This window comes from Microcebus murinus, chromosome 14, assembly GCF_040939455.1.
Source record: "Microcebus murinus isolate Inina chromosome 14, M.murinus_Inina_mat1.0, whole genome shotgun sequence".
Taxonomy (NCBI): Eukaryota; Metazoa; Chordata; class Mammalia; order Primates; family Cheirogaleidae; genus Microcebus; species Microcebus murinus.
In genome coordinates this window covers 42639305-42662794 of record NC_134117.1, presented here as the reverse complement: position 1 = coordinate 42662794, position 23490 = coordinate 42639305, and the positions used below count along the sequence as shown (strand labels likewise).

At 39.8% G+C, this 23490-nt stretch overlaps 2 protein-coding genes across 5 annotated transcripts in view; one reads left to right on the top strand and one right to left on the bottom strand.

Moving 5' to 3' along the window:
* Window positions 1-778: 778 nt before the first annotated feature.
* CISD1 (CDGSH iron sulfur domain 1) lies at window positions 779-20383 on the bottom strand. Of its 3 annotated transcripts, none has more exons than XM_012762840.3 (4): window positions 20195-20383; window positions 13556-13696; window positions 11165-11370; window positions 779-1195 (listed from the first exon to the last, which is right to left on the bottom strand). In XM_012762840.3, exons 2-4 carry the CDS (start codon window positions 13560-13562, stop codon window positions 1106-1108), a joined length of 303 nt encoding a protein of 100 aa, XP_012618294.1. In that variant the 5' UTR covers window positions 13563-13696; window positions 20195-20383; the 3' UTR covers window positions 779-1105. The 3 variants fall into 3 exon arrangements, with proteins under 3 accessions (XP_012618294.1, XP_012618292.1, XP_012618290.1); XM_012762838.3 differs by lacking the exon at window positions 20195-20383 and adding an exon at window positions 16092-16220; XM_012762836.3 differs by lacking the exon at window positions 13556-13696 and having other exon boundaries at window positions 20195-20380.
* A 1134-nt stretch (window positions 20384-21517) lies between these two features.
* IPMK (inositol polyphosphate multikinase) overlaps window positions 21518-23490 on the top strand; it is a 47376-nt gene continuing 45403 nt past the window's right edge. For both annotated transcript variants that reach the window (XM_012762835.3, XM_012762834.3), the window contains exon 1: window positions 21518-22017. In XM_012762835.3, coding sequence (XP_012618289.1) covers window positions 21828-22017 — 190 coding nt within the window. In that variant the 5' untranslated portion in view covers window positions 21518-21827. The remainder of the gene's footprint in view (window positions 22018-23490) is intronic.

Sequence of the window (23490 nt, the reverse complement as noted above, 5' to 3'; positions counted from 1 at the left end):
CAAGTGCTTGACACTCCTTGGGCTAGAATTCTGTAATAATACATTTTAAGATACTGTTCGTGACTATTTTTTTTTTTTTTTGAGACAGTGTCGCTTTGTTGCCCAGGCTAGAGTGAGTGCCGTGGTGTCAACCTAGCCACAGTCTGAAGCAACTTCAGACTCCTGGGCTCAAGCAATCCGTCTGCCTCAGCCTCCGGAGTAGCTGGACTACGGGTATGCACCACCATGCCCCGCTAATTTTTTCTATATATATTAGTTGGCCAATTAACTTCTATTTATAGTAGAGACGGGGTCTCACTTTTGCTCAGGCTGGTTTCTAACTCCTGACCTCGAGCAATCCGCCTGCCTCGGCCTTCCAGAGTGCTAGGATGACAGGCGTGAGCCACTGCACCCAGCCTGTTCACGACTATTTTAAGTCTAATATCACTTTGATCTAAATCTCCACATTGGTTCCATTTAATGGATCAATTAAATATCCATGAAGATGAATACAAAGAAATTATCACCCCTTTATTACTGACCTGGCTGACTTATGATTACTTATAATTAAGCAGAATATTCATAGTTCATTTTTTGATTGAAAACTGTGAAAACACAGAAATCATATTTTCTCAGTGTTGTTACAAATCTCATGAAGAAAACCAAGGTCATTAACAGTTTTTCTAGATTGCATTAAGAAATTAATGTAGCTTAATCACACCCATTTACTTTCTAGGTTAACGAGTATGAAAAGGTGATAATTTTTCTTTGGAACTTACAAGTACAATCTGCAAATGCATGATTTTCAGAATAATTTAATATGTTGACTTCAAGATACAACTATATTCTAATGTCAATATTTTAAGAAACGGATCCTTACAAGACCAAAATAACCCACAGGCCATGAGGTTGGTTTTTACTTTTTCCTTCTTTTTTTTTTGTTTAAACAAATGTGCACCACAATGTTTCAACAAGTAAGGCAAATGCCATGAATATGAAAGCTCTAGTTTGCAATATACCACATCTAGAACCCGGGGGAGGTGAATTAGACAGAAGTGGTAGTCATTCTAATTAAACAATCAGGTAACATCATGACAAGTTGGTTTGCAGCATCAAAACTGTCCATTTAAGTTTCTTTTTTCTTGATGATCAGAGGTCCCACGTTGTCTCCGGTCTCTTCGTTGTGTTTTGTGTGAGCCCCATCACAGAATGGGAACTAGGAAGAGAAAGAGAGAATGTAAAATATCTAATCTCCAAATCCGTATTATGCTTAGCAGAATGGAATGTGATGCTTAATTCATATAAAAAAGATTTTTCTCAGCTACCTTATATAGGTTTTCTTAAGAGCATATGTAAAGTAATATAGACTGAATAGGAGGAAGAAATCGACCCATGGATAATACAAAGTTCATTAATTGAATTTCAGTGTAATATTTGATTATGAATATTAAAAACTTTTGTACTAGTACATTTTTTTAAGGCAAGCAGGAAAATGAGGTTTATGGAGGAGAGAAAGATAGGATTATAGGTCAAGAGCAAGATATAGGTTTACAGAGCATGATACATACGTCACAGATGACTGGACCCACTGTCACAGCAAAGGGAGAGCAAAAGGAAGGGCCTAGTACATTCTTTTCCAGTGAACTATGTCCATTGCCTATTTATAAGAGTTTAAGCTCACTCATTGAAAATCTTTATATTATTCTGATGTTGATCATCTTTTTGTAGCAATCTTTTCCCCAAAGCTTTTCATTTTGTTTATTTTTGGTACCTTTAATTTCTCCACTTTCATATGTCAATGTCAAGTATAGCAATATTTCTCTTTTTAATATCAGTCACGGAAACATCTTTCTTTTAGAGATGTGAAAAATATAAATTTCCATTCCTTTTCATGACTTCACATTTTAGATACAAGTGACATTTTGGTGTCCAGTGGGAGCGAAAGGGATAAAACCAAATTTCTAAGTTTCAGAGTGTGCTCCAAAGCTCAACTCTGCAAGATAGTCTGATTTGGTTCTGTTCTATGTTTAAAACACATCGCATAGGGCTTCTTTTTAAAAAGAGGTCAGGGTCTTGCTCTGTTGTCCAGGCTACAGTGCAGTGGCACAATCTTAGCTCACTACAGCCTCAAACTCCTGGGCACAGCTGATTCTCCTGCCTCAGCCTCCTGAGTAGCTAGGATGACAGGTGTGTACCACCACATCCAGCTAATTTTTAAATTTTTTGTAGACATTTTGCCTAAGCTGGTTTCAAAGTCTCACAAGATCCTCCTGCCTCTCAGCCTCCCAAAGTGCTGGGATGACATATATGAGCCACCATGCACAGAAGCCCTCAAGTCACAACATACACCATGATGTTAGAGGTCCTGCTGTAAAAAAAATACCATTTTAACACAGAATTTCTCAAGCTGATTGAACTATGAACATTTTCCTCTGATATCCATTATCATAGTTTTCTGTAGAACATACTATGCTGTTCTAAGATCCTGTTGTTTCAGTATTAGAGGTTGTTGCCTCCCATATTATCATACCTTTATTCATAATATTATCTAAACAAATTGTACATATAAAAAGCACCTATTTATAGGTTCTATGTTATTATATTGATCAGCCTACTACACTGGGATGTGTCTAAAATGTTTCAGTATTTGGTAGGGCTAGTTTTCCTTCATTATTCTCTTCTTTGTTAACTTTATCACTTTATTCTTCCAGATAAGCTTGAGAATTTTTTTGGTCACGTTTTACATCTCTTATAGTTTTCATCCTCAGGTCTCATGCATATTCTGATAAGATTATTTCTGCTACATTTTTTATGGTTATTATAATTAGGTATTTTTATATCTGAATACTCTTGCTATCATTGGTTTTTGCAAGTATATCCTTTCCTATTGTTACATGATTAAAAAAATAAGAATTCCATGTTTTAGATGACTCCTCAGACTGTTACAGTTAGAGGGTACAATTATCAGTAAGTTTGTTGTTTCTTTCTTTATTTCCATATTTATACCTTTTATTCCTATCTCATGTTAAAGGACAAGAGCTAGCTAGTGAGCATCTTTGTATTAATCGTGGTGTTCTCAATGTACCTGCATTTGAGAATCTAGAGTTTCACTGACTAGTATAAAGTACACATGTGCATTCAAGGAACCTATTTAAAAGAGTAAAGTAACAGGAGTCTTGGCCTTTAGAGTAACAATTCCCTTATTATTTAGAGTGAAGGGAGTATAATTTTAGATATGTAAAACCTCACAATGATGGTAAACTTTGATATCCAAAAGTGTGTATCCTAAGATTAATAATATTTGGTTGACGTTAAAGAAATCCAATTTTAATTTTACTGTCTGTAAATAATTATAAAAGGCACTAAATTAGTTAAAAGTTATATCAGCATATCTTATATTTCCAGATATAAATTCCACCCCAGGGTAGATAGCAATATAAATGTAATGTATGTAATGCTTACATTATTTCTTTTTTTAGGTCAGTAAGATGTACACAGTATATTCATATTAAAAACAAGTCATTGAAGCAAAAGCATGAACCCAAGTTTTCAGCTTTTCTTGGCATGAATGAGGAAAGAGGCTATAAAAATCAAACTAAAATGTATCCTACAGTAAAGAGCAGCCTTTCAAAGTGACATATGTTTAATAAACAAACACAGATGATTTTACGGTGAGAATAAAGTTTATATGGTAAAAGACTCCATTTTTATAAATAGCACACACAAAATACTTCATTGTATAGTTTTATCCACAGGTTTAATGTACTTTTGAAAAATTAAACATTTCTAAATAAAAAGCCTCAAATAACTCACTGAAATGGCATGTTTAACTTTTATTTCTTTTTTAATCTCATGTTGAAAACATTAGAAAAAATCAACATTTTCTTAAATTATTTTCTTCCACATATAGAATCAAGAACAGGAGAAAACTCCATATAAAAATACACAAAGAAAACATTATAAGTTAATAAGAAAGTCATACACCTAAAATGAGAATGTATTTTTTCTAATACTCTGACTAAAAGCTGAAATTGGACTGTTTCTTCATGTTCTTTTTTTTTTTTGAGACAGAGTCTCGCTTTGTTGCCCAGGCTAGTGTGAGTGCCGTGGCGTCAGCCTAGCTCACAGCAACCTCAAACTCCTGGGCTCGAGCAATCCTTCTGTCTCAGCCTCCCGAGTAGCTGGGACTACAGGCATGCGCCACCATGCCCGGCTAATTTTTTATATATATATCAGTTGGCCAATTAGTTTCTTTCTATTTATAGTAGAGACGGGGTCTCGCTCTTGCTCAGGCTGGTTTTGAACTCCTGACCTTGAGCAATCCACCCGCCTCGGCCTCCCAGAGAGCTAGGATTACAGGCGTGAGCCACCGCGCCCGGCCGTGTTTCTTCATGTTCTTAAAAGCAAACAAAAAACAAACATTTTTTTAAAAAAGCAATGAGTAGTAGATCCTGTTGTTAATAAACTTTCATGTGTTTAAAGTGTATAAAGCTTTTATGCCTTTAAACTAGGAAACAATTTTGTTCAGAGATGCTTCTTTTAATGGTACTTTTTATTTAATATACATCATTAAACTCTAAGAATTGTTGCCTTAAATCAGAATCATCTCCCAAACTTTGTGATTATATTTATTCATTAGTGATTTCTTAATTTTGAAATTTGTTAAACTGACAAAGCAGAAAGTAAAATTACAGGCCTGGCTCGGTGGCTCACACCTATAATCCTAGCACTCTGGGAGGCTGAGGCGGGCAGATCGCTCAAGGTCAGGAGTTCGAAACCAGCCTGAACAAGAGCAAGACCCCGTCTCTACTATAAATAGAAAGAAATTAATTGGCCAACTAATATATATAGAAAAACATTAGCCAGGCATGGTGGCGCATGCCTGAAGTCCCAGCTACTCGGGAGGCTGAGGCAGCAGGATTGCTTGAGCCCAGGAGTTTGAGGTTGCTGTGAGCTAGGCTGACGCCATGGCACTCACTCTAGCCTGGGCAACAAAGTGAGACTGTGTCTCAAAAAAAAAAAAAAAAAAAAAAAAAAGTAAAATTACGAAAAACAAAAAGGGTACATTTAAATCAGCTAATGTAGTATCAATACTTAATTTGTTCTAAGATGTTTGTTTCTTAACAAATCATGGAGAAAGTTTGTAAATCAAATTGGCTGAATTTCCCTGTATGTGCAAAAAACACCTTTTTATGTTTGTTAACCCAATTTGAAAACTACAAATCCCAAGTATCTTTTAATTTTTTTTATTTTGGAAACATGGTTTTGCTCTGTCACGTGGGTCGGAGTGCTGTGGTGTCATAATAGCCCACTGCAACCTCAAACACCTGGGCTCAAGCAATCCTGCTTCAGCCTCCTGAGTAGCAGGCACTATAGGCGTGCACCACCGTGCCGGGCTAATTCTTTTTATCATTTTGTAGAGACGGGGTCTCCTTATGTTGCTCAGGCTGGCCTCGAATTCCTGGGAATTACAGGCATGAGGCACTGCACCCGGCCCCAAACATCTTTAAAAGTAGGGAAGAAAGAGTGGGACAGTGGGAAGAAGAGGCTGGAATAAAGGTTTAGGAAAGAAAACACTAGAGATTCCTGCTCTCCACCTGGAAAGCTAGCAATACTATCAGGGTCTTCATAAAAAACACAAGGTTTGTTTCTTTTCTGGCTGCACATCTCAAGTTATGTCTCTGTCTCGAGGGCAATTCAAGATAAAAATAAATAAATGCTTTTCCCTGGCTTATTTATTTTAATTGAAACAAGTTTCTAAAAGACAATTATCTTCCTTCTCCAAATTTTTTACTTTTAATGAGAGTTTTGATTTTTGTTCCAAGAAAGTTGCCTGGAGCCATTGTGGCTTATTACCATAAACTGCCCTTGCTTTGGTTGAGAAAGAGAAAAGTAATGAGATCTTTGAGACTTCCGTAGAGAACAACATGACATTTTATACTATTCTTATATACTTACTTTAATAAAATGTGAGGTAGCAGATAAAATATAAAAATGCATAAAGCGAAATTAAGATCTTACAAGATTGCCTTTATGTGGCTTGGCCAAGGAATATAACCAACATTCAGAGAATATTGTTTGCATGAAGAAATAGGACTCAGTTTAATATAATCCACTTTAATTTCTCTCTCAATAGCCCCTATCCCCCCAAACCAAGAAGCCAGCCACTACCAACAACAAAACAAAAAATTGCAACTCAAATCTTAAAACTGGGCCGGGCGCGGTGGCTCATGCCTGTAATCCCAGCACTTTGGGAGGCCGAGGCGGGCGGATCGCTCGAGGTCAGGAGTTCGAAACCACCCTGAGCAAGAGTGAGACCCCGTCTCTACTATAAATAGAAAGAAATTAATTGGCCATCTGATATATATAGAAAAAATTAGCTGGGCATGGTGGCGCATGCCTGTAGTCCCAGCTACTGAGGAGGCTGAGGCAGGAGGATCCCTTGAGCCCAGGAGTTTGAGGTTGCTGTGAACAAGGCTGACGCCACGGCACTCACTCTAGCCTGGGCAATTAAGCGAGACTCTGTCTCAAAAAAAAAAAAAAAAAAAATCTTAAAACTGTATATGGAAGAAAAAGATTCTACATTGTACCGTCATGTCACATTTCATTTCCATTTCAATTGAGCTCCTGATGTTAACTGGCAAGGTTTTCCTCTTTCTTATTTCTTAGTCTGCATTCTTTTTCTGTCTTTATTTAAACTCCCCAGCTTCCTAGGTGGCCATCATGTGTCTCAGCAAATGATGTAACCTACCTGAGATGGGTGGGAGGGATGGGAATCTAGCAAGACTAGGTCCCATACTCTTCCCTCTTTCATCTTGTTTTGAAAGTAAGACTATCTTCCTTCTTAAGGCTGCGTTTCACATCTGTGCTCTTACTCTCTTTTCCTTCCACCCCTGTCAAGACACCCTTGTCTCAGTAATACCTTTCCCTGCAGTCACTTTAATAACTTCTCTACTGACTCCTTTCATTCTCACTTCAAATACAGACAGCCCTCTTGTGAAATATAGTTGGCCTGCTGTGTATCCACGGGTTCTGTGTCCATGGATTCAACCAAGTGTGGATGGAAAATATTTGGGGAAAGAAAAAATTGTGTCTGTAGTGAACATGTACACATTTTTTTTCTTGTCATTATTCTCTAAACAGTACAGTATAACAACTATTTATATAGGATTTACATTGTATTAGGTATTATGCTATACCACTTTTTATCAGGGACTTTGGTATCCTCAGATTGTGGTACCTGGGGAAGGTCTTGGAACCAATCCACAGATGAGGGAAAACTGTACTATGAAATAGGCCAATTTCTGAAACAGTAGAGGACATATCAATCCTGGTAGGAGGAGGAGAAGAGAAATGGGGTGTGCTAAAAAAAAAAATAAAAAAGCAATTTCTGCGTATTACTAAGAGATCTGATTCATTAGGCATTAGGTTTGGGAAATCTGCTCAAAGTGTTGAAGACACACAATAGGCTACTTGTGATTACACTTTAACTGGTTTGTATGAGGGAAAAAATGATTGAATATAAACTCAATATAGCCACTCAAAGGTATTAATTACAAGTCTTCTGTGAACTGGCATGTAAGTGTGTGACTTAGCACCTGTGTGATAACATTAGGAACCTCAGGAATGTAGGGAGTTTCCAAAGGTGTCTAAAGAATAACAACATTCCTTAACTTGAATAATGGTCAAAATGAACTCTTAATTGATTCATGTAGGAATAATAATTCAGTGAAAATTCAGAACTGGCCAATCCTAGATGCAAAAACGATCACTAAATGGCATAAAAGGGGGGAAAAAAGACATTGAAAAAATATTGATAAAATGACTGGTATGGCATTCATTCCTTCTCTTAAAATATACCTATAGGAAATGGCAATCCCTAGTCTAACCACTTGGAAATTCTAATTGTTAAAAGGAAGGAATAATCCTGGAATGTTTTGTTGAATTAGAAAGTCTAATAAATCGTTAAACCACTAGCCTGTGTCCATTTGTGATCCTTCCTGAAATACTTGAAATCTTAGTTCATTAAAGTCTTTATTTACTTTATTGGACTTTTTACCCTCTGGGAAGACACAATCAAAGCAAACACCCTTTACCAGATCTCAAAGTTAAGCTTTAGTGGTTACTCAAGCAATTACCTTATTTCTTTCCATCTACTATTACATTTACTGAAAATCTGACATACACTCAGACTTATGGCATTTCTTTATTAGTTAATTCACACTTCACCCACTTGGACACCACTTCTAATTAATTACTCTGTTGAAATGACACCAAAAGGACAATTGCATACTCTAACAGTCTTACTATAATAGACTATTCACCTGGTTGTCTTTGCACAGGCCAGTGTTCAGTACTTAATCTTTGAAACTGCTCCCTTTTCCACTTTGAAGCCATAATATTTTTAGTTTTATTCTAATCTCTCTAGACCATTCCATCTTCTTAAATGGCTCTTGTTCCTCTTTTCAAATGCAGAGCATTCTCCCAGACTTCATACTTTGCCTTTGCTTTTTATCTGCATCAAGGATCAGTTGCATTCCTACACGTGACTCATCAGTTTTGCTGATCTCTATCTCCAACCCTGATGTCTCAGCTTTAATCCCCCATTTCAGCTCATGTGAACATTTCCATTCAACTGTCACCTCAAATCCACTCTTTGAAAACTGAACTCCTTATCACTGTCCTGGAAAATTAGCTTTCACCTTGAATTCCTTATTTCTGTTGATGGCACTATCCTCTTCTAATCCTTTATTTAGAGCACTTTTAATACATCTACTATACACATCTATAACACTGGATGTTTTACAATTTAACTTTTCTCATGTGTTCATATATAGCAGACAGTGAATTTTTTTTTTTTTTGAGACAGAGTCTCGCTTTGTTGCCCAGGCTAGAGTGAGTGCCGTGGCGTCAGCCTAGCTCACAGCAACCTCAAACTCCTGGCTCAAGCAATCCTGCTGCCTCAGCCTCCCAAGTAGCTGGGACTACAGGCATTCGCCACCATGCCCGGCTAATTTTTTGTATATATATTAGTTGGCCAATTAATTTCTTTCTATTTATAGTAGAGACGGGGTCTCACTCTTGCTCAGGCTGGTTTCGAACTCCTGACCTCGAGCAATCCGCCCGCCTCAGCCTCCCAGAGAGCTAGGATTACAGGCGTGAGCCACCGCGCCCGGCTAGCAGACAGTGAATTTAAGATCACTGACTAACCTAATGTCTAGATGCATTACTTCTTATGTTTCAATAATCAACAAGAAAATGGAGCCTATTATAGGCACAGTTTTAAAAAAACAAACCTGGACCAGTCTATGGCACATTATTGACAATTTATTTTCTAGCTACCCTGCTTAGTACTTACTAACAATCCCACATTCCAAATGAACACTGCTTTTTAAAGGTACAGTTAGTTGAAATGGGCCTATTAATTTGTGGTTCATATTGCATATATTCATCAAAGAGTTTCTGGATACACTGGAATACACTATGTCACCTACTTCAGCCACCCATGTGGACAATCTATGGCTGTTTGGTGTTACCATCATTCATAACTCTGAATTTATATGCTACTGATAAGCAATCATTTCTTTACCCTTATTCACACATAAGCGTAAAATATATGACATATCATTAACACAGTGAAAAAACATAATCCAGAGTAACTAAGCAGCATAGTAGCAACCCTAGAATACCTCTATTAGCTGTTAAACATCAGCAGCTGGAGGGGACTGAGGGAAGCTTTTCTCCCTTGGGGATGTTGAATTAACTGTGTGTTATGAACTTGTGTTTCGACTTTGACTCACAATGTGCCACATAAGGTTAGGTATGAAATTTTCCACTAGTGGCATGTCAGATCAGTACTTAAAAGTTTTGGATTTTGGGCTGGGCATGGTGACTCACTCGTGTAATCCTAGTACTTTGGGAGGCTGAGGGGGGAGGATTGCTTGAGGCCAGGGATTTGACATCAGCCTGGGCAACATAGTGAGATTCTGTCTCTATAAAAAACTAAACAAACAAACAACACCCCCCCCCCCCCAAATTAGCTAGAAGCAATGGTATGTGTCCTAGTTATCCGGGAGCCTGAGGTGAGAGGATCTCTTGAGCCCAGGAGTTTGAGGCTGCAGTGAGCTATGATCACACCACTATACTTCAGCCTGGGTGACAGAGCTAGATCCTGCCTTTAAAACATTAAAAAAAAAAAAAAAAAGAAGAAAAAAATTTTCAGAGTTTGAAGTATTTCAGATTAGGGATGCTCAAAGAATAGGTAGTATTTGGTTTCTTCCATATTTGTTACATGTGATTCATGAAAATGGCCTTCCACTGTAGGAAGAGACCCCACAATATAATGTGCTTTCAGAAGTAGATACATCATATTATTGTTTATTTTGGGGGGCCTTTTAATATTTTCTTTCTTTCTTTTTTTGGTGAAATCCATTTTATTTGAATGGTAATAGTGACAGTATATACAGAGTTTACACCATTTTTCTCACAATACACCAAAAATCTTGAAGTTATTCATTGTACAGATCCTTCTGAGATAAGCTTGGGAAAGGATTTTACCATCTTTGGGTCACTGGCTGTCATCATGTCTAAAACCTGCAGGTATTATAGATAACACTTCCAACAAAAATGTAATTCTTACAAAAGAAAATTATTTTTAAGAATTCTATGTTTTTAAATATTTAACTATAGGAGCTGCAACTGAAAGGTAGCTTATTTACTTACCAGATAAAAAGTTTCTGGGTAATTTAAGAAAAAATTTCTTTTGAAATTTCTAAAACTTGTCTTAGTATCCAGAGCTTGAAAACTCAAAAAAGGAAATTACTTCCTTTGTTTCTCTTTGCAATTAGGCTACCCACTCCCTTCTTTGGGATAGTGGAAGCTAAGATCCACCTGGAGAGGAAATCCTAAGAGTAAGTTAGAGGGATTTTTCTCCTTTCTTGGGCCAAGAATATGGTTAAATTTGCCCAAACTCAAGGAGGATACAGTGTAATTTTACTATAAAGTGGTTATATATTTTAGTAAATATATTCCTTAAGGGTATATGGAAAACAAAGAAGAAAAGGATCTATTAAAAAAGAAAGAAGAAAAAGGAATATCATAACGATATCTGGTGATACAAGTTTGATAGAATGGTTTCAAAAGAAATGTGAAAAATAGCACTGTATAAAGTAATTATTTTGCTCACCTTTTTGGATCTCCAACAACGGCAGTACACAGCTTTATCTCCCAAATCCTCCATGTCAAAAGCATGTACTACCTTGGGGTTGTCTTTCTGGATGTGAAGGTTTACCATTGCTTTACTGCGATGATCTTTAATATAAAATCTTTTATAAGCTAGATAACCGAGTGCAGCTGTTCCAGCAGCAATGGTGACTGCTGCAATCCATTCAACTAGAGCAGGGAAAGAAAACAGGAATAATTACCAAAATCAAAACATACATTAATACTCTATATGAATATTCAGAAAATCCAGTTTTTGAGCATTAAGTATTCCAACAGTTCAAGGATTTTAATGTTAATAAAATGACCAGAACACACTGGTGTAATAGTTGTTTGTTAAGATTGTAGATTGTCCCCAGCCCTTACTGAGCAATTGTGTATTTTCCATTTATTTTTTATTTTTTTTTTATTTATTTATTTTTTTTTTTCCATTTAGTGATGACAGATAATTTATAAAAGGCAAACTGGAAAATTATTCTATAGCTGGAGGAAAAAAAACAAGCTCAATAATCTTTTTAAAGTGTTTATAGATAGAGATTTTAAATAACATGTGAGTCTGCAGGTACCTATTGCTTAAAAAAATACACACACCTGAAACATGAAAATTCAGATTATAAACAAAAAAATTGGAAGGTGATTATGTTAACAAAATGACTCATCATAGTCCTTTAAAACAGAAGGTCCCTTAGTAATTTTTAAATGATTTAATTTACCAAAACTCAACTATTGCATAAAGCTACAAGAGAACTGGTATCCAAAGAGAAAAAATAAAAAAGGACACATACTCCAACTTGAGTCTCAGAAGGAAAAAGAAAAAAATAAGGTATATAAAAATTAAAAAAAAAAAAAGGAAAAGAAAATGACATATAATACAAAACCACCCTAATGTTAAACATTCAAAGGGATATACCTAGCAGGATTCTAGGTTTCAAGGCCATTCAAAAGTCTGTTTTTTATAAAATTTCAAAGTGCTTTCTCATTAATTTCATAAACATGGTTAATATAATTACAACTACATTCCCATTTAATAAATTCTAAATTTATTTGAATTCTCTATGTACTTCATTTTAAATTTATTAGATCATTAAATATGAAATGTCCGATTTCTAATCAAAAGTGTACTTTATTATCTCAAACAAGAAGCAGTACAATGGATCAAATTATGCGCTTGAATTATCAACACAGTTTTGGCATCTCAACAGTAGCTTATCTATGCCAGAAGTGAAGAAGCCTGGAAAGCCAGTGGTGATGAAATCTCAAAAGGTGTTTTCTATAGCTTGTTGAGAATTGACTACTTTTCCTTGCAAGAAGTGGTAGTCAGTTGTGCAAGGTCTGGTGAATACAGTGGATGACAGACAGCTTTCAAGTCCAGCCTCTGTAGTATGAGCAGCATTGTGTGTGCCACATGAGGTCGAGCCTTGTCTTGCAAGAAAGAAGACTGGCCTGTAATCGCATCCTTATCATTTTGTCCACTTGATTGCAGTAGACATTCACTGTAATCAAATGACCAGGTTTCATGAAGCTGTAGTGGATAATACCAGTGCTATACCACCAGACAGACATCATTAGGTTTTTTTGATGAATATTTGGTTTTGGACTGTGTTTGGGTATTTCTTCTTTATCCAACCACTGTGCCGAATGCTTGAGACTGTCAAAAAGAATCCATTTTTCATCACATGTAACAATATGGTATAGAAATGGCTCATCTTTATGTCATGACAAAGAAAGGCAAGCTTCAAAATGACTTCTCTTCTGATGCTCATTTAATTCATGTGGTAGTCATCTTATCCAACTTCTATACCTTGCTGATTTGTTTCAAACGGTCCAATATTGTTGGAATAATAACGCCAAACCTTGTTAATTCACACATAGGTTGAGATGGATTCGCTTCCACTACAGCTTTCAGCTCATCATTATCCACCTTGGTCTCAGGTTGCCCACATGGCTCACTTTCAAGATTAAGATCTCCAGAACAGAACTTCTCAAACCATGATGTACTACTGCGCATTCATTAGCCACATCCTTCCCAAACACTTCGTTGATATTTCGAGCTGTCTGTGCTGCATTGGTTCCACAATATAACTCATATTTGAAAATAACATGATTTTTTGACTTATCCATTTTTAACAAAAATTGCTCTTAAAAAAATGTGAAAGATAATCACAAGCCAAAACATGTGTTTGAAAGACTGAAGATATACCTTCACAATAAAAATAAAACAAGAAGTGTTAAAGTGAAACATCAGAGATATCAACTATCAAACACAGTACTTAAGGAGATTGGACATTTCATACTTAATAACCTAATAATGACATTATTCTCCTATCTAATAATAAAAAAAAATTATTTGACTAACAAGCCATCTATTCTTTTTGTGTAGCTTTTTAAGGAGTCCTTAGAAACCCAGCTCCAGGCAATGTTGGAGAGAAGCAAGTTCAGCATAATCTGGTTAGCCTCAGCCTCAGAGGAGAGTTGAGTATTCCCAGCATGGAGCGGGCTGTAGGAAGAAGTTGAACAAGGGTCAGGATAAACACACTGGACTGCTTCCCAGCACTTCCTGAGTCAGATCTTCACAGTGTTTGAAATAAGTTCCCAGACTATCAAATAAAACCCTAGAGAGATAAGTACAGGGAAAAAAACAAAAAAACCAAAACCAAAACCAAAACCCCCCAAACAAAACCCAAAAAACCCACATTCCAAGGCCAAATAAAAACACACAATGAATAATTTACTGGATGGCTTATTTGCACTATTGAGTCAAATTTCTTATTTTCACCAGTGGGATCAATCACCATATCTAATAGTGCCTTACAGAAAATTGGAGCTCATTTTCACAAAACTCTAATGGAAGGGAACAATTCTCACACTTAGTTTCTTTTATCTTGCTCTACTCTTCTAGTTCATTTAACAGTTTAGATTTTGTCAAATGTTTCTAATTAACATGTTCCTTGGATTCCATTTTCAACCATAGTAGTATTTTTCTTTAGATTGTTTTCCTTTTCACAGCATTTCTATTCCTCCTTGCTATAATCCCCTAAAATAAACATTAATATTTTGGTCCTTTCCAGGTGCTGCATGACTGGAGAAAAAAGTTAATAAGTCATTTGACAGCCTCAAACTTTTTTTTTTATTAATTTTTTTTAAATTTCAGCATATTATGGGGGTACAGATTTTAAGGTTTCAATAAATGCCCATTCCCCTCCCCCCAGTCTCAAACCTTTGACCTCAACAGAGGTCATTTTTCAAGAAGGTACTCATTTTGTGTAGATTTGTCTTGAATTTTAGTGCTGCTTCATGGTGTTTCCCTGTGGTAATTCCAAGCAGGGCTACAACTTTGCTGTGATTTTTTTAGCTAGATTCATAGTCTTCCTTTCTGAGGCATTATTTATCACGGACCTTTCTTGAGAAAATATTCTCTATGTTAGGAGCTATAGCAATCCTCTTCTTAGCTAATGGAAAGCCACTCTGAATAGCTAATATGCCTATCACAGAATGGGCTAAAAACATTGCTTTGCATAGTATATGCTCAATGCTCAATGTTTGCTGAATGTAGCCTTTAGTAAAAACTTAAAAGGGGGCAATATCTCAAAAGACTAAAATACCAACTCCCTAAATGTTGATTTTAGCTACATTTTACTTTTTAGGTGAATTATGAAATACTCTCTAACATATATGCTTGAATGGTGCCTATCTATTGCAAAAAGTTCTGAGATCCAAAGAACAAGCACAATTGGCTAGTATTAATTTGTTTCAAGATATAAAAAGAGAACCCTATAGGAATTTCCATGTGAAACTCACGAGAAACGTCAAAAGAAATCTCTCCTAGCCATTAAAACATCTTTCTATTCTCTTTTCTCAAATTATCAACTGCATCCATTTAGTGACATTTAAAAAAAAAAAAAAACTTTTATAATCTCCCTTGGGATTCTCTGATGGTGGAAGAAATGACATGGAAAAGAGGCAACACCAAAGGCATCACTGAAAGAAATGGTAACTGACCAAGAGCAGTTGCCCCATGGGGAATCAAAACATGCACTCTTTGACCCTATCCCCCTGCCAAGGGTCACTTACAACCCTACATAAATTCCACAGTACCATGAGTGCTAGGAAATAGCTTTGCATTTGCTCCAAGGTCATAAGAATTTCCATTTCTCTTCCCCCCTCCCTTTCCCAAATTCTAATTCTCTAATCTCATTAGGGGCAAATGCAAGAGTTCCCAGAAGAAAAATGTTGCTATTTTATCACTTTATGACTGCTGCCTGAAGCAGTCTTTTCTGGCAAAAAGCTATGAATACCACTGGCAACTCTAGGGGTAAAAAGGGGAACTATACAGAAAGAAAAATGATGACAGATCCAAAAGTCAACAATTAGGATAGAGAAAGAACTGAAAACCTAAGAAACGAAACAAGTAAAAATGAAAAAAACCCAAGTAACATTCAGTCCTTGATAGGGTATATGCCTATTAAGAATAGTCACAATCTCAGATGCAACAAGGGACTTTACCAAGACCCAATTTTTAAAGATATTTCAGCTGGCACCTTTCAGATACTGATTGAGAACTGGGGCCAAAAAAATCCTGAGCATTATTTCTGCCTCTTATGGTTTATCCTCACTTTCTTTTCCCAGACAGTTATTCCTGTAGTTAGGTCAAACCCCACCCTACCAGACCTTGGTTAACAATGCTTTCTATCTATATAAATACCATTAAAGACCAAAAATACAGAGAAAGGTAACATTTCTAAATAATCCCCCACTTTGTACCCTTCCCTTGGCCTACTATTGTATAATCTTTGGTTTTCTCTCTTAAATAATTATTCAGAGATAGAGAAAACATGGATTTGTTCTCAAACCACACACCCTCGTTCATAACCTCATCCTTGGCCTTTGTTTACCATGGGATTATTTTGCTTTCATTCAGAAATCTCACTCTACTTCTTTTCCCTTAGCACGTTTTCTGCCCCAAACTGCCTTCTTCTGCCCACTGTCAACTGCCACAGAATCAGAATGTTCCTTCTCTTCCATCAGGAGAGGGGGAGGGGAGCTGTGTTTAAACCCTTCCCTCCTTTAGCTCTCCCACACACAGACAGGTAGGTTGTGCCTGGTAATGTTTTTTTTCCTCAAGGCCCAGCACACAGGTGGTATTCAAAGATATTGTTCATATGTATTCCATGTTACTTGAGTAAAAGGAAATAATGGATGAGTAATTTGAATTTGCAATGCCATCTATCCATCTTACCATTGTATCACTCTTACACCAAATGCCTTAAATTAACTTTGCCCTCTTCTTAACCTATTGTACCAAAAGTGCAGAATTTACTTCCTGTGAGGCTGGAAGACACAAGAAATGGTCTCTGAGTTTCCCTTCACCCTCCCTCCTACCCCTGCTACAAAAAAAAAAAAAAAAAAAAAGAAAGAAAGAAAGAAAGAAAGAAAGAAAGAAAAGAAAAGAAATAGATTCTCCCCAAAGAAAGAAAGAAAGAAAGAAAGAAAGAAAGAAAGAAAGAAAGAAAGAAAGAAAGAAAAGAAAAGAAATAGATTCTCCCCAAAAGCCTCCAGATGAAAAGGAAGCAAGGCCCTGCCAGCACCTTGGTTTTGACCCAGTGATACTGATTTCAGACTTCTGGCCACCAGTAATATGAGGGAATAGATTTGTTGTTTTATGCCACCAAACCAAACAAAACCTTTATTATGGAACATTTCAGGCATATTCGGGTAATACTATAATGAACCCCCATTTACCCTAACCTAGCTCCAAGAAGCATCAACTGATAGCCAATATTGTTTCATTAGCTCCAAATCTCACACCCTTCATTATTTATTTATTGTTTACAACCTATAGGAGTTATCACATTTATTCTCAGTATGATCCACACATTCCCTCTCAGATAAAAATCCTTAAGTTACTTTTAATGATTCAATGAATTTAGTGAACCAAAACAATATTTTAACATGTTGAGGTTAAGTGAACTAGAAATTTATGAATTAGTTTCAATACAATGCACAAGGATATAAAAGTCAGTAAGAATTTTTGAAATGTGATTTTGGTTACATGCATTGTAATGATCGGGGTTTGGGATGGATAACAAAGCATAAGGTGGACAGACAAATCCCCATTTTGTAACTTGAGGGTAAAACAAAGTATGAAAAGAAGTGATTCGAGGGAAGGCAGGTTAAGGAAGGGCTTTTAAAATATTTGGGTTAGTTGGTTTCTTTTTTTTTTTAAGATGGGGTTATGAGTGGCTTTAGGTTGAAGAGAAGAAAACCTTTAGGAGGGGCTAAAGATTTAAAAGCAACAGGCATTGGTAAGGTAAAAGTTTAAGGAAGCAGAAGAAAAGGGCATCTGGAGGACAGAGAGAGAGAATGGGCTCAGAGTTAATCTCTTCCTTTCAAACAGAAGGGAAGGAGTTAAGGATGAGAGTAGAGTCAATGAGTTTTGGAGGCAGCTTGGGAGTAGGATATGTTCATAAACTAATGGTTGAGGCTGGGCGTGGTGGCTCCCGCCTGTAATCCTAGCATTCTGGGAGGCTGAGGTTTGTGGATCACTTAAGGTCAGGAGTTCAAAACCAGCCTGAGCAAGTGCGAGACCCCGTCTCTACTAAAAATAGAAAGAAATTAATTGGCCAACTAAAAATATATAGAAAAAAAATTAGCCAGGCATGGTGGCACATGCCTGTAGTACCAGCTACTCCAGAGGCTGAGGCAGAAGGATCGCTTGAGTCCAGGAGTTTGAGGTTGCTGTGAGCTGGGCTGATGCCACAGCACTCATTCTAGCCTGGGCAACAAAGTGAGACTCTGTCTCAAAAAAAAAAAAAAAAAAAACAAAAAAAACTAAAAAAACCCAAAAACTAATGGTTGAATCTACCGTACTGGTATCAACAGCCATCTCAATGACACTGATCTTTGATATGATTTCAATTCCAATCATTGATTCTCAATGTCTCTCCCTGAGTGCAATCCTGGCCTGGTCCCATTAAGTTTTATTTATAATCTACCCATTACTTTTCTTCTGAATAAAAATAAGAATTCTGCATGCCTATATACATTCTTTTATTTTTCATTTAGTGTTTACCATTGTGACATACCATTCTAAGCCTTTTATGAGTTCATTTAACTGAGAAAAGACATGATCATCTTCCCCCAAATTAAAAGACTAAATTGATTTTCAACCTGTAAGAACGAATAAGGGTTCAGTTTAAAAACTGAAAGTAGAACCAAATTTTTATGAGATCTAAACATTTGTAGGTAGGTTCCCAAGACATTCTCTAGGACATTTCCAAGACAGTCCCTACCTCACCTACCACTACGTTTGAGGGGAAAAGTGCAGGTAGAAGAGATTTACAATGGCTTTGGCCCTCTGCCTACAGTCCTCACAACTACCTTTATGGTCAAATATAGTTACTCCTCATAACAAAGCTGAATACTTCAAGTTGAAGCTAATAATCTGCTTCATTATGCAATTTACTGTCCCTTAGACAATGGCAAACTAATGGGAAAGTTGCCTTTGAAGTCCCCCGTGGTTAGACTTCAAGAACAAAAACCTTGTACTGATTGCAAAAAAAGTCACTGCAGCTAATAAGTTCACTACTGCTAGTGATAAGTTCTAGGGGTTCACCAACTTCACATTTCAATAGTATGCGACCTGAACAGAATTCAGTGCTCATGCACACACAAAAAAATCCCAAGTTTTTGACAAACACACATTTTGTCATCTTTTGGCCTACCTCAAACATGTGCAGTTTTCCTGTAAAATTAAAAATTGTCAGCAGCACAAGTCACATGAACATCTCATTTCACACAATCCTCTTAATCCCAAGAAAATGTTTTTTTTAAACAAACAAAAAAAATCACTCTCTATTAATAATTTATGCAAATAATCACCTCTTTATCACTAGTAACTCAGAAATGTCATGGATTATCACCCTAATTCTGCCAGGTAAATTTTATTAAGAGAAATGGAACTTTCCAATTTATGGAATCTACCTATTAGAAAATTAGGGTTCAAATTAGTAGGGACTTTTTACAGGTTTTTACAGAACCCGGCACTATAGATGATTAATATTTACTGAATGAATCAACGGGGCTATTTTAACTTCTGGACAATCTCTTTACCTTTACTCAACTACAGTTACAGGTAACCAAACCTTGGGGAGTGGCGTTTTACACCTGGGCAGAGAGATCACGTATATCCTGTTGCTGGTCACACAGTATTATATTAATGATTATAACATCACCAAGAATTGTTATAAAGGTAAACTCTACACTAAACGACTTCTGTAAATTCTGTTGATTTTTATTGGACTTTCTGCGAAGTATTGTTTACGAATACTAGGTACTAGCACAAGGGAAGCATGGCTGAGAAAGCCGAAGGCTCAAGAAACTCCGTTCTCAATCCTCCACCCTGGACTACCGCCTCAGAGCGCCAGATGCCAGGGGCATAATAAAAAACTGGGAAAACTGAAGACTTCGGATTGGGTTTCTTCCCTTTAGAAAAAAAAAATCTGTAAAACTAAGATGTGATTAGTCATGCATCGCTTCAGGATTGCAGGAAATCGACGTTTTGGCTCCACGCCGATTTAAACGTGAGAAGGGAGAACCTGTTTCCCACTCTCCCATCCATCCTTTCCTCCCTCCGGCCTCCCGGCCTCGTGAATTAAGGATATTGAAGCAACTTAAGGCTAGAACAAGAAAAGCGAGCAGCGGGGTCATGAGGCTTTAGGATTTGGCTAGTTAGGGCAAAACGTGGACCAGAGAAGGGAACATGCCTGCACGGCCCCACGCCACTAATGCCTGGTGACACCACCAATCCGCTCCTTTCCCTCGCTCCCTTTCCCTGTCCCGCCCGCAGCCCGCAGCTGGGCCGAGCGCTTGCCCTTCTGCATCCCAAGGTTATCGGACCGGAGGGCGCGGAGCGCAGCGCCAACAACCCAGAGGAGCCGCGGGCGCTGCAACCGGTGCGCAGGCCGCTAGCCTCTCTCGCCCTCAGGCCCCACTTCACCTCGTACGCTGGAACTGGTCAGACTCATGGCGCCGTCGCTTGCAAGGCGTGTGCACAGGGCACTGGGCACAAACCGGCTCGCGCGGACAGCGGGAGCCAAGGCGCGAGAGGCGTCCTAAGCGCACCGACACCAGGCTGCTACCGCGCAGGCGCCGCGGCGGGCCGTAAGCACGTGTGTGCGAGATCGACCCCGGCTAATTCTGAGCATGCGTGGAGCTGTGCCCAGGGCCTTAAGGAAGTCGAGTCCGGATTTTGACAGCAGCAGCGGGGGGTGAGGGGGGCGGAAGATTTGGAGAGGAAGCAACTGAGTTTGCGCAACCCTGAGGGGCGGGGCCCTGGGAATGGGGAGTCCAGGCCAGATTTTACGTCTCTTCCAGGTGTGTGTTTCTGGGGCAGAGGGCAGGTGCTAGTAAGACGCTTACCTTAATCAGATATATAATATTTCACGCCAAATTTTCTCGCTCAGTTCTTGTTTGATTTTACCTGCAAGGCCAGGTCCAGTTCTCATATAAAATGCCAGTGGCAGACAGGCAGGAATCGATGATCGAGTCCTACTCCAGAACCTCCCGCAGCTTCCGGTGTGCATCCATCCCTTTCACCTTGTTAGCCGTCTATTCAGGACCTTGGCACCTGCGCTATCTAGAGCTCGAGTGCGGAGCGAAGAAAACCTGCTCATTGCTTCATAAAAAAATTGTTCGCTTTAAAAAAGAGAATTAGGATTATTTTCTTTCTCAGCCTGAAATTAGTGTGGATTCCAAAGTTTTTATTTTTATACAAGCGGCTTAGAGGCAGCAGTTTGGGAGGGGCGCTAGGATGAACTTGCAAGGTGTTTTGAAGGCTCGTCTTCTAACCAGCTGCCTGTTTTTATTTCTACTGTTTTCGTGCGGGGTGGGAAGTGACTGCAGTCAAGCGTGCACCGCTCCCTGCCTGCCGCGTCTCTTAATACCTGCCTGCCGCTTACACTCGGCAGACCCTGGGGTCTTTGATCCCGCGCCGGCGCGCGTGGAATGAATGGAGGCACGGCGGCCCGGCAGCATCGTAACGCCAGCCGGGGTGGCGGTGACGAGGCCCGCGAGGGCGCTCGCCGCGTCCACGTCGCGGTCCGCAGGCCCGGCCGCGCCGCGCGCCCGCCCCGCCGCGGGGGTCCCGTCGGGCGGCCTCTGGGCATGCTCAGTAGCGGCGGCGGCCGCGGGTCGCGCAGTCGGAAGCTCGCGGCGGCGGCTGTGCAGGCGGCGCTGACGCGCGCGCGGCAGCTGAGGGGACTGGAGGACGGCGGGAGGGGGCGGGGGCGCGGGAGGCGGGGCCGCCGTCGCCGTCAGGGCCCCAGGGAGCGCGGGGCGCTGCTGCCGCCGCCGCTGCACGGCTCGGTTCCGTCTCCTGGGCAGCGCCGGGCCAGCGGCCGCGGCAGCGGAGGAGCGGTCCCCGGAGCCGCGCTCCGCCGAGAGTTGGGCAGGGGAGCGCCCGCGCCTCCGCGGCGTCATGGGCCCCCTCCCCGGGCCTCAGCGGGCACCAGTCGCGGGAACCCCCGGGCCTCCTCGCGCCCGAGCTTGAGCGACCCCCGGGTTCTCCGGCGCCCCCTCCTTTGCCGTATTTTTGCCTCCTCTGGCCACCGCTACCGCTTCTGCTCTCCGTTATGGCAACAGAGCCGCCATCCCCCCTCCGGCTCGAGGCTCCCGGCCCCCCAGAAATGCGGACCCCACCGGCGAGCGAGGCCACCCCCGAGGGCACCCCGCAGCCGGCGGGGAGCAGGCTCCGCTTCCTCAACGGCTGCGTGCCCCTCTCGCATCAGGTGGCCGGGCACATGTACGGGAAGGACAAAGTGGGTAAGTGCTGGTGGCACGGGGCTCGCCGCTCCCCTTCCGCCTCCGCGAGCCCCCTGGCCGGCTGAGGCAGCCTGGCACGCCCGGGCCGGCCTGGACGCCCCCCTGGCTCTGCACGCCAACCCCTGGCCTCTTCCGCTCTTCCCCGGAGCCTCGCCCCCCGTGTAGAAGGGGCTCGGAAAGTGGGGCGATTTCTAGGGTGTAGGACGTCAGACTTGCAGCCGGGGTGAAGGGGAGAGGCGTGCCTGGTCTCACCCACCCCCTGGGAGGGTGGGTGTTGATTGGAGCCGGCGTTGTTGGTAAAAATAAGGAACTTCATTTTTACTGGACGGGGAAGTAAATTCTCCCCTGAGCACAAGGTCTGTTTATTATAGGCGAGTAGCTATTGCAAAAGAAAAGGAATGAAATGCAGATGATGCTAATCTAGTACTTCTCTGCTGGGTGCAGCTGCATAGCTGGAGGGGAAGAAAAAAAACGGCCTTTTTTTTTTTTTTTTTGGGGTGGGGAGTGGGGGAGCTTGTTTTAGCTTATCCGGGATCTTTCCCTGTTCCTTGAGAAGGTTTTTCTGGTGTCTCCTTGATTTCTCTGTGAGGGATGCGGATTCAGGGTAGCAAATACACCCAGCTGTTGTACTAGAATCGTATACAGATAAAATATTCAGTTATTGTTCATTTTATAAGACTGTATCCTGATCTCTGTAATATATTTTGTGAGTTACCAACTTTTAAAGCCTATCACGGTTTAGGAACTGTAATTCACCTAGCTTACAGTGATTCCCTGGGCCATGATTGTGTGGGGAATCTGTTGGATGAGTATTGTGAGTATTGTGGTTCTTTGACCGGGGAGAGCCACTAACTAGAGACACTTTGGTTTATGCTGGTAAAATGATTCGGGTTTAGGCTGATAAGGTAATACTGACTTATTTAGACGAGGTAGCTGATGAAGTGACAAGTCTAAGGTCACACAGCTACTGTGTGTTAGAAACGTGAAACCAAGAGTTCTTCCTTGGAGTACTGTTTTTTCCACTATGTATTGTGCTTGTGGAAACAACTCAAGGCTTTTTGAAAATGGATCAGTAGTAGTTGGAATGTTGAAAGTTAGGCATTAATGATGTCATCATCTAGGCTGTTTGTGTATCTTTCTCCCCCCTAAATTGTGAATTCCTTGAGGTTAGAGACCAAATCTATTCATCCCCCATAGCCTTGTACAAAGACTGGGACTCAGTTACACTCAGGAAATGTTGAAAGAGTGAAAATTGACAGTTCCTTTAGTACACTGTGGTAAAGAAACAACAGTGTTCTCAAGGTGCTTAGCATAGACATTTCCTCCTGTGTTTCACTGTCTGGTAATGAGAGTTTGAGAGTGCTCATGTGGTCACTGTTAACAGACGAATGAATTCCTTTTGATTTATATTAATAAATTGTGATGATAATGTTCCTAATAATATTCTAGATGCCTGAAAAAGTAATTGTTTCC